At 48.5% G+C, this 15,059-nt stretch overlaps 1 protein-coding gene across 2 annotated transcripts in view; it reads right to left on the minus strand.

Annotated features, from left to right (window-relative positions):
• The window catches only part of LOC131957158 (TSC22 domain family protein 1), a 57,260-nt gene that overhangs the window by 11,017 nt on the left and 31,184 nt on the right, over nucleotides 1-15,059 (minus strand). For both annotated transcript variants that reach the window (XM_059321891.1, XM_059321892.1), the window contains one exon: nucleotides 14,564-14,609. In XM_059321891.1, coding sequence (XP_059177874.1) covers nucleotides 14,564-14,609 — 46 coding nt within the window. The remainder of the gene's footprint in view (nucleotides 1-14,563; nucleotides 14,610-15,059) is intronic.

The raw sequence follows: 15,059 nt of genomic DNA on the forward strand, positions 1-15,059 counted from the left end.
TACTGGAGTCATGGGGTGGGGAGTTACTGGAGTCATGTGGTGGGGAGTTACTGGAGTCATGGGGTGGGGAGTTACTGGAGTCATGTGGTGGGGAGTTACTGGAGTCATGTGGTGGGGAGTTACTGGAGTCATGTGGTGGGGAGTTACTGGAGTCATGGGGTGGGGAGTTACTGGAGTCATGGGGTGGGGAGTTACTGGAGTAATGGGGTGGGGAGTTACTGGAGTAATGGGGTGGGGAGTTACTGGAGTAATGTGGTGGGGAGTTACTGGAGTCATGTGGTGGGGAGTTACTGGAGTCATGTGGTGGGGAGTCACTGGAGTCATGTGGTGGGGAGTCACTGGAGTCATGTGGTGGGGAGTCACTGGAGTCATGTGGTGGGGAGTTACTGGAGTCATGTGGTGGGGAGTCACTGGAGTCATGTGGTGGGGAGTTACTGGAGTCATGTGGTGGGGAGTCACTGGAGTCATGTGGTGGGGAGTTACTGGAGTCATGGGGTAGGGAGTTACTGGAGTCATGTGGTGGGGAGTTACTGGAGTCATGTGGTGGGGAGTTACTGGAGTCATGGGATGGGGAGTCACTGGAGTCATGTGGTGGGGAGTTACTGGAGTCATGTGGTGGGGAGTCACTGGAGTCATGTGGTGGGGAGTTACTGGAGTCATGGGGTAGGGAGTTACTGGAGTCATGTGGTGGGGAGTTACTGGAGTCATGTGGTGGGGAGTCACTGGAGTCATGTGGTGGGGAGTCACTGGAGTCATGTGGTGGGGAGTTACTGGAGTCATGGGGTGGGGAGTTACTGGAGTCATGTGGTGGGGAGTCACTGGAGTCATGTGGTGGGGAGTTAGTAGCATCGGCAGTAGGAGTCATGGGGTGGGGAGTTACTGGAGTCATGGGGTCGGGAGTTACTGGGGTCATGGGGTGGGGAGTTACTAGCATCGGCAGTAGGAGTCAAGTGGTGGGGACTTACTGGAGTCATGTGGTGGGGAGTTACTGGAGTCATGTGGTGAGGAGTTACTGGAGTCACGGGGTGGGGAGTTACTGCAGTCATGGGGTGGGGAGTTACTTGAGTCATGTGGTGGGGAGTTACTGGCATCGGCAGTAGGAGTCATGGGGTGGGGAGCTACTGGAGTCATGTGGTGGGGAGTTACTGGAGTCATGGGGTGGGGAGTTACTGGAGTCATGGGGTGGGGAGTTACTGGCATCGGCAGTAGGAGTCATGGGGTGGGGAGCTACTTGAGTCATGTGGTGGGGAGTTACTGGAGTCATGGGGTGGGGAGTTACTGGAGTCATATGGTGGGGAGTCACTGGAGTCATGTGGTGGGGAGTCACTGGAGTCATGTGGTAGGGAGTCACTGGAGTCATGTGGTGGGGAGTCACTGGAGTCATGGGGTAGGGAGTTACTGGAGTCATGGGGTGGGGAGTTACTGGAGTCATGGGGTGGGGAGTTACTGGAGTCATGGGGTGGGGAGTTACTGGAGTCATGGGGTGGGGAGTTACTGGAGTCATGTGGTGGGGAGTTACTGGAGTCATGTGGTGGGGAGTTACTGGAGTCATGTGGTGGGGAGTTACTGGAGTCATGGGGTGGGGAGTTACTGGAGTCATGGGGTGGGGAGTTACTGGAGTTATGGGGTGAGGAGTTACTGGAGTCATGGGGTGGGGAGTTACTGGAGTCATGTGGTGGGGAGTTACTGGAGTCATGGGGTGGGGAGTTACTGGAGTCATGTGGTGGGGAGTTACTGGAGTCATGGGGTGGGGAGTTACTGGAGTCATGTGGTGGGGAGTTACTGGAGTCATGGGGTGGGGAGTTACTGGAGTCATGGGGTGGGGAGTTACTGGAGTAATGGGGTGGGGAGTTACTGGAGTAATGGGGTGGGGAGTTACTGGAGTAATGTGGTGGGGAGTTACTGGAGTCATGTGGTGGGGTGTACTGGAGTCATGTGGTGGGGAGTCACTGGAGTCATGTGGTGGGGAGTCACTGGAGTCATGTGGTGGGGAGTCACTGGAGTCATGTGGTGGGGAGTTACTGGAGTCATGTGGTGGGGAGTCACTGGAGTCATGTGGTGGGGAGTTACTGGAGTCATGTGGTGGGGAGTCACTGGAGTCATGTGGTGGGGAGTTACTGGAGTCATGGGGTAGGGAGTTACTGGAGTCATGTGGTGGGGAGTTACTGGAGTCATGTGGTGGGGAGTTACTGGAGTCATGGGGTGGGGAGTCACTGGAGTCATGTGGTGGGGAGTTACTGGAGTCATGGGGTGGGGAGTTACTGGAGTCATGGGGTGGGGAGTTACTGGAGTCATGGGGTGAGGAGTTACTGGAGTCATGGGGTGGGGAGTTACTGGAGTCATGTGGTGGGGAGTTACTGGAGTCATGGGGTGGGGAGTTACTGGAGTCATGTGGTGGGGAGTTACTGGAGTCATGGGGTGGGGAGTTACTGGAGTCATGTGGTGGGGAGTTACTGGAGTCATGGGGTGGGGAGTTACTGGAGTCATGGGGTGGGGAGTTACTGGAGTAATGGGGTGGGGAGTTACTGGAGTAATGGGGTGGGGAGTTACTGGAGTAATGTGGTGGGGAGTTACTGGAGTCATGTGGTGGGGAGTTACTGGAGTCATGTGGTGGGGAGTCACTGGAGTCATGTGGTGGGGAGTCACTGGAGTCATGTGGTGGGGAGTCACTGGAGTCATGTGGTGGGGAGTTACTGGAGTCATGTGGTGGGGAGTCACTGGAGTCATGTGGTGGGGAGTTACTGGAGTCATGTGGTGGGGAGTCACTGGAGTCATGTGGTGGGGAGTTACTGGAGTCATGGGGTAGGGAGTTACTGGAGTCATGTGGTGGGGAGTTACTGGAGTCATGTGGTGGGGAGTTACTGGAGTCATGGGATGGGGAGTCACTGGAGTCATGTGGTGGGGAGTTACTGGAGTCATGTGGTGGGGAGTCACTGGAGTCATGTGGTGGGGAGTTACTGGAGTCATGGGGTAGGGAGTTACTGGAGTCATGTGGTGGGGAGTTACTGGAGTCATGTGGTGGGGAGTCACTGGAGTCATGTGGTGGGGAGTCACTGGAGTCATGTGGTGGGGAGTTACTGGAGTCATGGGGTGGGGAGTTACTGGAGTCATGTGGTGGGGAGTCACTGGAGTCATGTGGTGGGGAGTTAGTAGCATCGGCAGTAGGAGTCATGGGGTGGGGAGTTACTGGAGTCATGGGGTCGGGAGTTACTGGGGTCATGGGGTGGGGAGTTACTAGCATCGGCAGTAGGAGTCAAGTGGTGGGGACTTACTGGAGTCATGTGGTGGGGAGTTACTGGAGTCATGTGGTGAGGAGTTACTGGAGTCACGGGGTGGGGAGTTACTGCAGTCATGGGGTGGGGAGTTACTTGAGTCATGTGGTGGGGAGTTACTGGCATCGGCAGTAGGAGTCATGGGGTGGGGAGCTACTGGAGTCATGTGGTGGGGAGTTACTGGAGTCATGGGGTGGGGAGTTACTGGAGTCATGGGGTGGGGAGTTACTGGCATCGGCAGTAGGAGTCATGGGGTGGGGAGCTACTTGAGTCATGTGGTGGGGAGTTACTGGAGTCATGGGGTGGGGAGTTACTGGAGTCATATGGTGGGGAGTCACTGGAGTCATGTGGTGGGGAGTCACTGGAGTCATGTGGTAGGGAGTCACTGGAGTCATGTGGTGGGGAGTCACTGGAGTCATGGGGTAGGGAGTTACTGGAGTCATGGGGTGGGGAGTTACTGGAGTCATGGGGTGGGGAGTTACTGGAGTCATGGGGTGGGGAGTTACTGGAGTCATGGGGTGGGGAGTTACTGGAGTCATGTGGTGGGGAGTTACTGGAGTCATGTGGTGGGGAGTTACTGGAGTCATGTGGTGGGGAGTTACTGGAGTCATGGGGTGGGGAGTTACTGGAGTCATGGGGTGGGGAGTTACTGGAGTCATGGGGTGAGGAGTTACTGGAGTCATGGGGTGGGGAGTTACTGGAGTCATGTGGTGGGGAGTTACTGGAGTCATGGGGTGGGGAGTTACTGGAGTCATGTGGTGGGGAGTTACTGGAGTCATGGGGTGGGGAGTTACTGGAGTCATGTGGTGGGGAGTTACTGGAGTCATGGGGTGGGGAGTTACTGGAGTCATGGGGTGGGGAGTTACTGGAGTAATGGGGTGGGGAGTTACTGGAGTAATGGGGTGGGGAGTTACTGGAGTAATGTGGTGGGGAGTTACTGGAGTCATGTGGTGGGGAGTTACTGGAGTCATGTGGTGGGGAGTCACTGGAGTCATGTGGTGGGGAGTCACTGGAGTCATGTGGTGGGGAGTCACTGGAGTCATGTGGTGGGGAGTTACTGGAGTCATGTGGTGGGGAGTCACTGGAGTCATGTGGTGGGGAGTTACTGGAGTCATGTGGTGGGGAGTCACTGGAGTCATGTGGTGGGGAGTTACTGGAGTCATGGGGTAGGGAGTTACTGGAGTCATGTGGTGGGGAGTTACTGGAGTCATGTGGTGGGGAGTTACTGGAGTCATGGGGTGGGGAGTCACTGGAGTCATGTGGTGGGGAGTTACTGGAGTCATGGGGTGGGGAGTTACTGGAGTCATGGGGTGGGGAGTTACTGGAGTCATGGGGTGAGGAGTTACTGGAGTCATGGGGTGGGGAGTTACTGGAGTCATGTGGTGGGGAGTTACTGGAGTCATGGGGTGGGGAGTTACTGGAGTCATGTGGTGGGGAGTTACTGGAGTCATGGGGTGGGGAGTTACTGGAGTCATGTGGTGGGGAGTTACTGGAGTCATGGGGTGGGGAGTTACTGGAGTCATGGGGTGGGGAGTTACTGGAGTAATGGGGTGGGGAGTTACTGGAGTAATGGGGTGGGGAGTTACTGGAGTAATGTGGTGGGGAGTTACTGGAGTCATGTGGTGGGGAGTTACTGGAGTCATGTGGTGGGGAGTCACTGGAGTCATGTGGTGGGGAGTCACTGGAGTCATGTGGTGGGGAGTCACTGGAGTCATGTGGTGGGGAGTTACTGGAGTCATGTGGTGGGGAGTCACTGGAGTCATGTGGTGGGGAGTTACTGGAGTCATGTGGTGGGGAGTCACTGGAGTCATGTGGTGGGGAGTTACTGGAGTCATGGGGTAGGGAGTTACTGGAGTCATGTGGTGGGGAGTTACTGGAGTCATGTGGTGGGGAGTTACTGGAGTCATGGGGTGGGGAGTCACTGGAGTCATGTGGTGGGGAGTTACTGGAGTCATGTGGTGGGGAGTCACTGGAGTCATGTGGTGGGGAGTTACTGGAGTCATGGGGTAGGGAGTTACTGGAGTCATGTGGTGGGGAGTTACTGGAGTCATGTGGTGGGGAGTCACTGGAGTCATGTGGTGGGGAGTCACTGGAGTCATGTGGTGGGGAGTTACTGGAGTCATGGGGTGGGGAGTTACTGGAGTCATGTGGTGGGGAGTCACTGGAGTCATGTGGTGGGGAGTTAGTAGCATCGGCAGTAGGAGTCATGGGGTGGGGAGTTACTGGAGTCATGGGGTCGGGAGTTACTGGGGTCATGGGGTGGGGAGTTACTAGCATCGGCAGTAGGAGTCAAGTGGTGGGGAGTTACTGGAGTCATGTGGTGGGGAGTTACTGGAGTCATGTGGTGAGGAGTTACTGGAGTCACGGGGTGGGGAGTTACTGCAGTCATGGGGTGGGGAGTTACTTGAGTCATGTGGTGGGGAGTTACTGGCATCGGCAGTAGGAGTCATGGGGTGGGGAGCTACTGGAGTCATGTGGTGGGGAGTTACTGGAGTCATGGGGTGGGGAGTTACTGGAGTCATGGGGTGGGGAGTTACTGGCATCGGCAGTAGGAGTCATGGGGTGGGGAGCTACTTGAGTCATGTGGTGGGGAGTTACTGGAGTCATGGGGTGGGGAGTTACTGGAGTCATATGGTGGGGAGTCACTGGAGTCATGTGGTGGGGAGTCACTGGAGTCATGTGGTGGGGAGTCACTGGAGTCATGGGGTAGGGAGTTACTGGAGTCATGGGGTGGGGAGTTACTGGAGTCATGGGGTGGGGAGTTACTGGAGTCATGGGGTGGGGAGTTACTGGAGTCATGGGGTGGGGAGTTACTGGAGTCATGTGGTGGGGAGTTACTGGAGTCATGTGGTGGGGAGTTACTGGAGTCATGTGGTGGGGAGTTACTGGAGTCATGGGGTGGGGAGTTACTGGAGTCATGGGGTGGGGAGTTACTGGAGTCATGGGGTGAGGAGTTACTGGAGTCATGGGGTGGGGAGTTACTGGAGTCATGTGGTGGGGAGTTACTGGAGTCATGGGGTGGGGAGTTACTGGAGTCATGTGGTGGGGAGTTACTGGAGTCATGGGGTGGGGAGTTACTGGAGTCATGTGGTGGGGAGTTACTGGAGTCATGGGGTGGGGAGTTACTGGAGTCATGGGGTGGGGAGTTACTGGAGTAATGGGGTGGGGAGTTACTGGAGTAATGGGGTGGGGAGTTACTGGAGTAATGTGGTGGGGAGTTACTGGAGTCATGTGGTGGGGAGTTACTGGAGTCATGTGGTGGGGAGTCACTGGAGTCATGTGGTGGGGAGTCACTGGAGTCATGTGGTGGGGAGTCACTGGAGTCATGTGGTGGGGAGTTACTGGAGTCATGTGGTGGGGAGTCACTGGAGTCATGTGGTGGGGAGTTACTGGAGTCATGTGGTGGGGAGTCACTGGAGTCATGTGGTGGGGAGTTACTGGAGTCATGGGGTAGGGAGTTACTGGAGTCATGTGGTGGGGAGTTACTGGAGTCATGTGGTGGGGAGTTACTGGAGTCATGGGGTGGGGAGTCACTGGAGTCATGTGGTGGGGAGTTACTGGAGTCATGTGGTGGGGAGTCACTGGAGTCATGTGGTGGGGAGTTACTGGAGTCATGGGGTAGGGAGTTACTGGAGTCATGTGGTGGGGAGTTACTGGAGTCATGTGGTGGGGAGTCACTGGAGTCATGTGGTGGGGAGTCACTGGAGTCATGTGGTGGGGAGTTACTGGAGTCATGGGGTGGGGAGTTACTGGAGTCATGTGGTGGGGAGTCACTGGAGTCATGTGGTGGGGAGTCACTGGAGTCATGTGGTGGGGAGTTACTGGAGTCATGGGGTAGGGAGTTACTGGAGTCATGTGGTGGGGAGTTACTGGAGTCATGTGGTGGGGAGTTACTGGAGTCATGTGGTGGGGAGTCACTGGAGTCATGTGGTGGGGAGTCACTGGAGTCATGTGGTGGGGAGTTACTGGAGTCATGGGGTGGGGAGTTACTGGAGTCATGTGGTGGGGAGTTACTAGTATCGGCAGTTCAAAAGGCATCTCGTGGGATAGTATAGCATGGGTTGTTCTGGACATTTGGTGGGGCTGTTAGTAACATCGACTGTTGGCTGTCGTGGGATAGAAGCATTGGTTGTTATAGACATTAGGTGGGGTTGCTAGTAACATATTTTTTTGGCTTTGCTAGCCGCCTGATAAGATGGTAGCATTGGCAGGAACATTCCAGACAGTGGTGAATAAATATAAACCCATGGGCCGCTACAGACGTAGCGTACAGAATCCCGCCAAAGCGACGAAATCGAACCAGGGAATAGGCTCATAAATACGTAAACACTTGGGCGTGACGACATCAAGTGGCGATCTCAGAGCTTTATCTCGGGACTTATGCGGATGTGACGTCAATACAACGCCTGGATTCGAGTTAGCCTTATTACACAGTGTTGGTACATCCTAGTCTAGCTACAACTTTTAAACTGTGGGGGTTACGATACATCCTAGTCTAGCTACAACTTTTAAACTGTGGGGGTTACGATACATCCTCTAGCTACAACTTTTAAACTGTGGGGTTACGATACATCCTAGTCTAGCTACAACTTTTAAACTGTGGGGGTTACGATACATCCTAGTCTAGCTACAACTTTTAAACTGTGGGGGTTACGATACATCCTAGTCTAGCTACAACTTTTAAACTGTGGGGTTACGATGCATCCTAGTCTAGCTACAACTTTTAAACTGTGGGGTTACGATACATCCTAGTCTAGCTACAACTTTTAAACTGTGGGGTTACGATGCATCCTAGTCTAGCTACAACTTTTAAACTGTGGGGTTACGATGCATCCTAGTCTAGCTACAACTTTTAAACTGTGGGGTTACGATACATCCTAGTCTAGCTACAACTTCACAAGTGTGTGATTAAATACGCCAGCTTGAAAAATAAAATAAAAGCTATCTGACAGCTATGCATATTCATCAACACAAATGTGATTTCAAACGAACACAATACCTGTCAGATTGCATACAAATCCACACGGCCGACCGAGTGTAACATAAAACCTACAAAAGACATTTGATAAAATGTGTGGCTGAATGGATTGAATCAAATCTCATTTAATCTGGCATCAAAAGCCAGAACAACAACACACACAAAAAGAACCACTTAGACTTCTCGAGTGACATAACCACCTGGCCCGCCCCTTCCCCCAGGGTCAAACCTACAGTTCATAAGACGAATACATTGACTTTTTTACAAAGTCACATTTAGACAACTTTCGTGTACCGTGTCACGTGACTAGCACACTATGATAAACAGGCGAGAAAAAAACAAGTGACCAAGTTGGTAGAAGTGTAACTGAAAGGGAAAAAATAACAACAATGTAGGCCAATGTAGGAGAGAGAACATCCAAAGGTCGACGGTCGAGTCAAGGACAAAATAACTTGGTCCTTGTTGATTTGCTGAGATGTACACAAACCGCAGCAACAATTATCTTTTAAATAGGCGCACAAAATAGTTCAATGTGTGACACTACAGGTTCTCAAATGAGCATTGGCCCTCATAGTGAATAACAGAAAATACATCGACTCTGCCTAACGCCTGGGCGATAGAACGATTTGCGTCCATGAGATACTGACCGATTTATAATTATTTCAAATGAACTTTAGAACAGCCTTGGTCGAAAATCCAGTATTTTTATTTACCTAGTATATACACTTTCCATGCATTCATACTTTTATGTGTATTCGCTGTCGAAGCATCGGTTTAACAGGTAAACAAACAAAAACTGGAAAGTTTTTTTTTTGTTTCTTTTTACAGCAAAACACATTAATTTGATCCAGAAACGGCCTTGCTAGTTACAAGTACAAGTAAAGCTCCCTTTTCGAACCTGACGGTTAAAGTGGGAAATGGAGTAGAGTTCACATGTTACAGTGACATCGATATATGAAGGGGTAGTGTGGTCAGCACTATGCACAGCCGCCCTTACTTTCCCTAACGTGAGCTAGTTACCCATCAGAGCTGGGTGGGACTCATGGACGTTCTGACTTGAACCCGGATTGGAACTCGAGACTTTCGACACACAAACGGTGCCAACATAATAACATTAAATATATTTTGAAATTATTTCTGCGATATTTTAAAAAAATTGGTAACGCTGCCAATATCAACCTAACAAGATCCAAGCTTAAAAATCTTTTTACAAAAAAATGTTTTTCTTCTTAAAACGTAAACACATTTTACGACCGTTCGGTTGTTATGTTTTAAAATCTTGAGTTGACGTTTTCCTGCAACCTTCGACACACGAAACTGGCAGCTATACAAATAGTGTGCGCTAATCATTTTATGGCCGCCACAAACACGATTAGTCAACCAGCGCGAGCCTCGCCTGTCAACCATTGTACGCCAACCCTGTCCACCGTTACACGCCAACCCCGTCAACCGTTACACGCCAGCCATCCGGTACTCCAGATGCAAAAGTGCAGCTATCTGTCACGTTAATCTAACTGGAACGGCGGTACGGACGGGAACAGTGGAACCACCGACGGTGATAGAATAGCTATCCCCAGCCTTCAAGTGGGGAGCAGGTTACACTTACGTCAAGCCTACATCAGAGATCTGTGTTTGAAGAACCGGACATCACGTGTTGGTTTGTTCTCCTAGACCCCCCCAAGACATTCCGATATCCTATTTCTAGTAGAAGTTTTCCACCCGTATCATGTAAACATACGCATACAAAAAAATCACCACGTCAACAAACATCTGTTCTAACTCTACCACGTAAACAACAATAACAACATTGATCTGTCAACAAAAACGCTTCTGTATAATGTCAACAGGGTAATACTCTAGACCGACAGGTAACGCATCCATCTTTAATTGCCAAACAATTTCATAAAACACCACACTCAGACACAGGAAACGGTTATATTTAAGTGTGTAGTTATTCTGAGATGGCTCGGTTCAATCCAGCGCCCAACAGCACCAATCGTGCACACCGCTGTCGCACCAATCGTGCACACCGCTGTCACGTAATGGGAACACTTGCAGCGACCTTGCTACCCCACGCTGCTGACAGTCGGCCACGTGACCTTGATGCTAGCAGTACAAAAAAGTGTGCGCCGCGGAAGCGAGGCAAACGTTAGCTCCGTGACCCAGATCTCAGCGAAAAAAATAACAGTGGAAATCTTCGCCTCGGGTCTCCACTTCTATCAACAACACCGTTGTTACGTCTTTTTATCCGTTTAAAAAATTCGAAACTAAACACGCTATTATTTCCAGATAACACAAACAGAGTATCTGTGTTAAAACGGAGAAAATAGACTTTAATACAATGGACAAGTGTTTAGACCAGACCAGACGAAATATTTTTTTTCTCATTTAAAGAAACCGAATGCATGCACTGCATTTAATTACATAGAAGAGCAGGTATTTTATATATGCAACATGGTGTATTAATTAAAAAAATAGGCATCTATTCAAGACAAACACCGTGCACAAGTCTAGCATTGCCCCTGTGCTATATTTAACGTAGCCTTGTCATTCCCTTGTCCTGTTTTATTATGCAGAATTGTCTTACGTAAGAAACGTGAGAGGAAATACCACAGCTTATTATATCAATACGCCACGGTATTTGATCCAGTTGCAATGTACAACCGAGTTCAATGCCTGACTTTTACAATAAGCATATATCGTGTCAGTGGGTCAAACAAAAGGAAATATTTACCGCGAGAGGAGGGGGGGGGGGGGGGTGCCGAGGGGAACAGCTGAGCTGGGTTAGAGGGTACGTTTCCACCAGCCAATATGGCGCCGGTGCCCTATTTTCTACCGCTGCATGTGCAAACAACAACTTTTAAAGTTCAGTGACTGCAAAAAACCGGACCGGGTCTTTCTGTACTATCATTATCTGTACCAAATAAATACAAGATGAGAAATTTGGACAAAAAACAAAACAGCTGTAGGCATTCAACTCAGTGGAAATATCTTAACATACATTTTCATAACGAGTTCACGTACAAATGACATCAAAAGACGGACAGCGTACAAAGCTACAGAGAAATAAACTAGAAAATAAAAATAACCTTTTTTTTTTTGTGTAGCCGCACCTCTACACACCGCCAACGTTGGTAGGTTAGGGTTCAAGAATCAGAAGAATAGTCATCAGCAATACGACACATTCAATTAATATTTTTTAACAGACAAATCACTATACTGTACTACATATAGCTCTAAGCTAACCCCCACCTACAATCCTAATTTTTGGTAAATACGTGTTTAGAGTTAGAGCTTGAAAACAACATCATCAAAGAAATATAAAAGGAAGACTTGGATGGGTCGTATTGAGGGTTTTTTAAAGCTCACGTGCGTGTCAGAAGTTCGGTTTTTCCACCCAAACACGGTACTCATCCAGCACTTAACAGATTCATCATAAGTGTTAATTACTCGCACACCAAGGGCAGTGCTGTTAACACCACACTGACTCACGGAGTCGCACGAGCTTACCCAACCAACGCGACCCTTCTATAAATAGATACAAGCTGAGCTGTTGCGTCACTGTCACACTAGGCGGTGGTCAAGCACTTGTGACACTCAAACATGGCGGACAGGACTCGTGTGTACTTGGTGACATCTAACACGAGGTGGCTCATAAAGTGACATCAAACATGATGTGGCTCATACAGTGACATCAAACATGATGTGTTCCATACAGTGACATCAAACATGATGTGGCCCACAGACTGACATCAAACATGATGTGGCCCACAGACTGACATCAAACATGATGTGGCCCAAAGATTGACATCAAACAAGTTCAGATAACCCATGGACAGCAATCTTTTTTTTTAGCAGGCTGTTTTCACATCTATAATAATTACAGTGGTGCACGTGCCACCCAATAGTTAATCAATATGCCGTAATCCTGTCGTTAATTCGACTAGCGGAAATATATACCTGCCCCCCCCCCCCCCCCAATTGTTATAAATACGGCTAGCTGGAATATCTACCCCATGATTATAAATTAGGCTAGCAGGAATATGTATGCACCCTTGTTATAAATACGGCTAGCTGGAATATCTACCCCATGATTATAAATTAGGCTAGCAGGAATATGTATGCACCCTTGTTATAAATACGGCTAGCTGGAATATCTACCCCATGATTATAAATTAGGCTAGCAGGAATATGTATGCACCCTTGTTATAAATTCGGTTAGCTGGAATATCCCCCCACCCCCACAACTCGCTACGCCCTTCTGGTCCTACCTCCAATTAAAAAAGTGGTGTCTGCAATACATCAAACCTTTAGATGCAAGCTTTAGCAGTCACAAAAATACTACAAAGCCAATCTTTGCGATCGCGCTTGTAGAAATACCATTACCATCCTTTTGAAGTAGGCATACAAAAAAAAAACCAAAAACATCACGTATTGTTACAGCAATTATTTTCCTACATAAATACCCATATAAAACAAAGCTGTATAATTCCTCTCAAAATACTAGACAGGGTAAATGAAATTAGCTTGATTACCTACGAAGGCTAACATTCAAACTCTAGTGTTAACTTAAGTTAACAAAGCTCCACCCGTGTTAACAGCACGTCGCAGGTAGGTCAACTCACCTGCAGCTGCTAGTGTTGTGTTTCCTGTGCAACAAGACTGATTAGTGGATTAAGCGATTGATTTTAATTACGCTGAGATCGTGGTGTTGGGTAAATATATAATAAATTCGTGGCCACAGGCTAGCTCCTAGATAGTCATTTTAAATTTTGGTAGGGTTTGATAAGGGGTCATCCATTTATGACGGGGGGGGGGGGGGGGGGAAGAAGGGTTCCGAAAAAATACGCGTATGGACTTTTATAAGGGAAATAAGTGGATTTTTTTTTGGGGGGGGGGGGGGGGGTTGGTCCAAAATAAAATAAAAATGTGGACGTCATAAATGGTGGCCCCTAAAGGCAGTTCACGAATTGATTTTATAGATCAATTGTTATTTTTTTAAAGCCTCGACAACATAACATGAAGGTAGCTCATGTATTGTTTTTTTAGTAATTATTTTTTTAAGCCTCACAGCCGAGAAGCTGTGAATGTAATTATAATGCAATTTTGTTAAGCTTCGGTGTAGATTATACAATGCAATTTTGTTAAGCTTCGATGACACACACAAAACACTATGAAGGCGGTTCATGGATTGGTTTTTATCGTTCAGTTAGTTATTATTTTAAAGCCTCACAGACGAAATAATGTGAAGGACGTTCAAAGATTGAATAATTCATTTTTGTAATGTTAGGCTATGATGCCACACAAGACGACGCAGCACCCCCTCCCCCCCCCCCCCCCCCAGCTCCCCTAAGCAAACACGCAACTTTATCCTTACATCTGGACAAATTAATTCCTCTCTTTCCTACCTGAGGGCAAAGTTTTACAGAGGATTAAAAAAGGTAAGACCAGATTTAACCGTGTTTCTTCTCCTGCTAAAATATTTTCTAAATTTGGTCGAGCCACCCCCCACCCACCTCCGTTTGACGCATGACGTGGGGGAGATCTAAGAGGAGTTTGGGGTAGGTAGTAGAGGCGCACTGTGTTTGACTGGGACCAATAAGGGAGGTAGGCGAATGTCAACTGACAGAAATACCAAGAGTTTAGGTGGAACATGTTCAGTACTTGCAGGTGAACTAGGCTATGGGTGTGGGGGAGAGAGGGGATGGGTGACAGCAGTCGGGTGGGGGTGGCAAAATAGTTGGAGGGAGGGGTGGACAGGAAGGGGTGGGTGTTGACGTCAAGAGCTGCGGGGGAAGAGGGGGGGGGCAACAATGAGTTGTGGGTGATAGAAAATGTTGGAACAAGAAGATGACAATAAAGTGTGTGTGTTGTGTGTGTGTGTGTGGGGGGGGGGGGGGGTTGCAGGGGTTGAAGTGAAAAAAAAAGAGTGAGGTTGGGGGACAACAGAGAGGAGCCGGGGGTAACGAAATGTCTTGAGGGAGGGGTGAGTGTATGGGGTTGGAGAAAATATCTCTATTACTGAAACAGGGGTGTTTGGATGGGTGCGAGTGGGGATGAGTGAGAGTTGATCGATGAGAAACGGATGATCTGATCGTGTGATTGCTGAGATGGAAGAGGATCTAAGAGGGCCCTGATAATCAGAAACTGACAGTACTGTATTATAAAGGAAAATAATAGTGTGAAAAAAAATTGGAGAAAAAAAGTCGAGGAAAATATAGATGCGAGAGTTAAAAAAAACAACCAAAGACACTAATATATTCATTTGTACAGAGAAGACAAGAAAGAGAAAGTAACAACAACAATGACTTACCATTGCTTGTTCTATCTTGTTGTCTATAGCTACAGTACTGCCGCCACTGGGTAAAGAGAAAAAAAACAGAATTAACTTAAAGACAAAGATAATTCACAATGACTCAGTACATATTTCATTTAGCCACACGTTGCATTAAACCATAACATTACTCACCTTAGCTTGCCCTGAATAAAACATCGAAATAATGTAATCAACATAAAAAGTAACTTAACTTTCGTTTTGTTCCAGTTAATAATGCACATATATTTCAGTAGGTTAAACATTTATTATATACATTGTGTTCAATAAAGCCGTATAAGCCTAACATTATACGCCCAACGTTAATACCGTTTATTTACAACATGTAATTAAAAAAACAATACATTTAATTCCAGAGTTAGTCATAGTCAAGGCTGAATTCTTTAAAAAATATTTTAAAGGACAAGACCCGAGTTAGTTTAGGAAAAAAAAAACGACCAACCTAGTGTTATGAATTGTGTTTAGTTCTGTAGAG

Source organism: Physella acuta, unplaced genomic scaffold (genome assembly GCF_028476545.2).
Source record: "Physella acuta isolate Inbredline_101_S28 unplaced genomic scaffold, ASM2847654v3 ptg001214l, whole genome shotgun sequence".
NCBI lineage: Eukaryota > Metazoa > Mollusca > Gastropoda > Physidae > Physella > Physella acuta.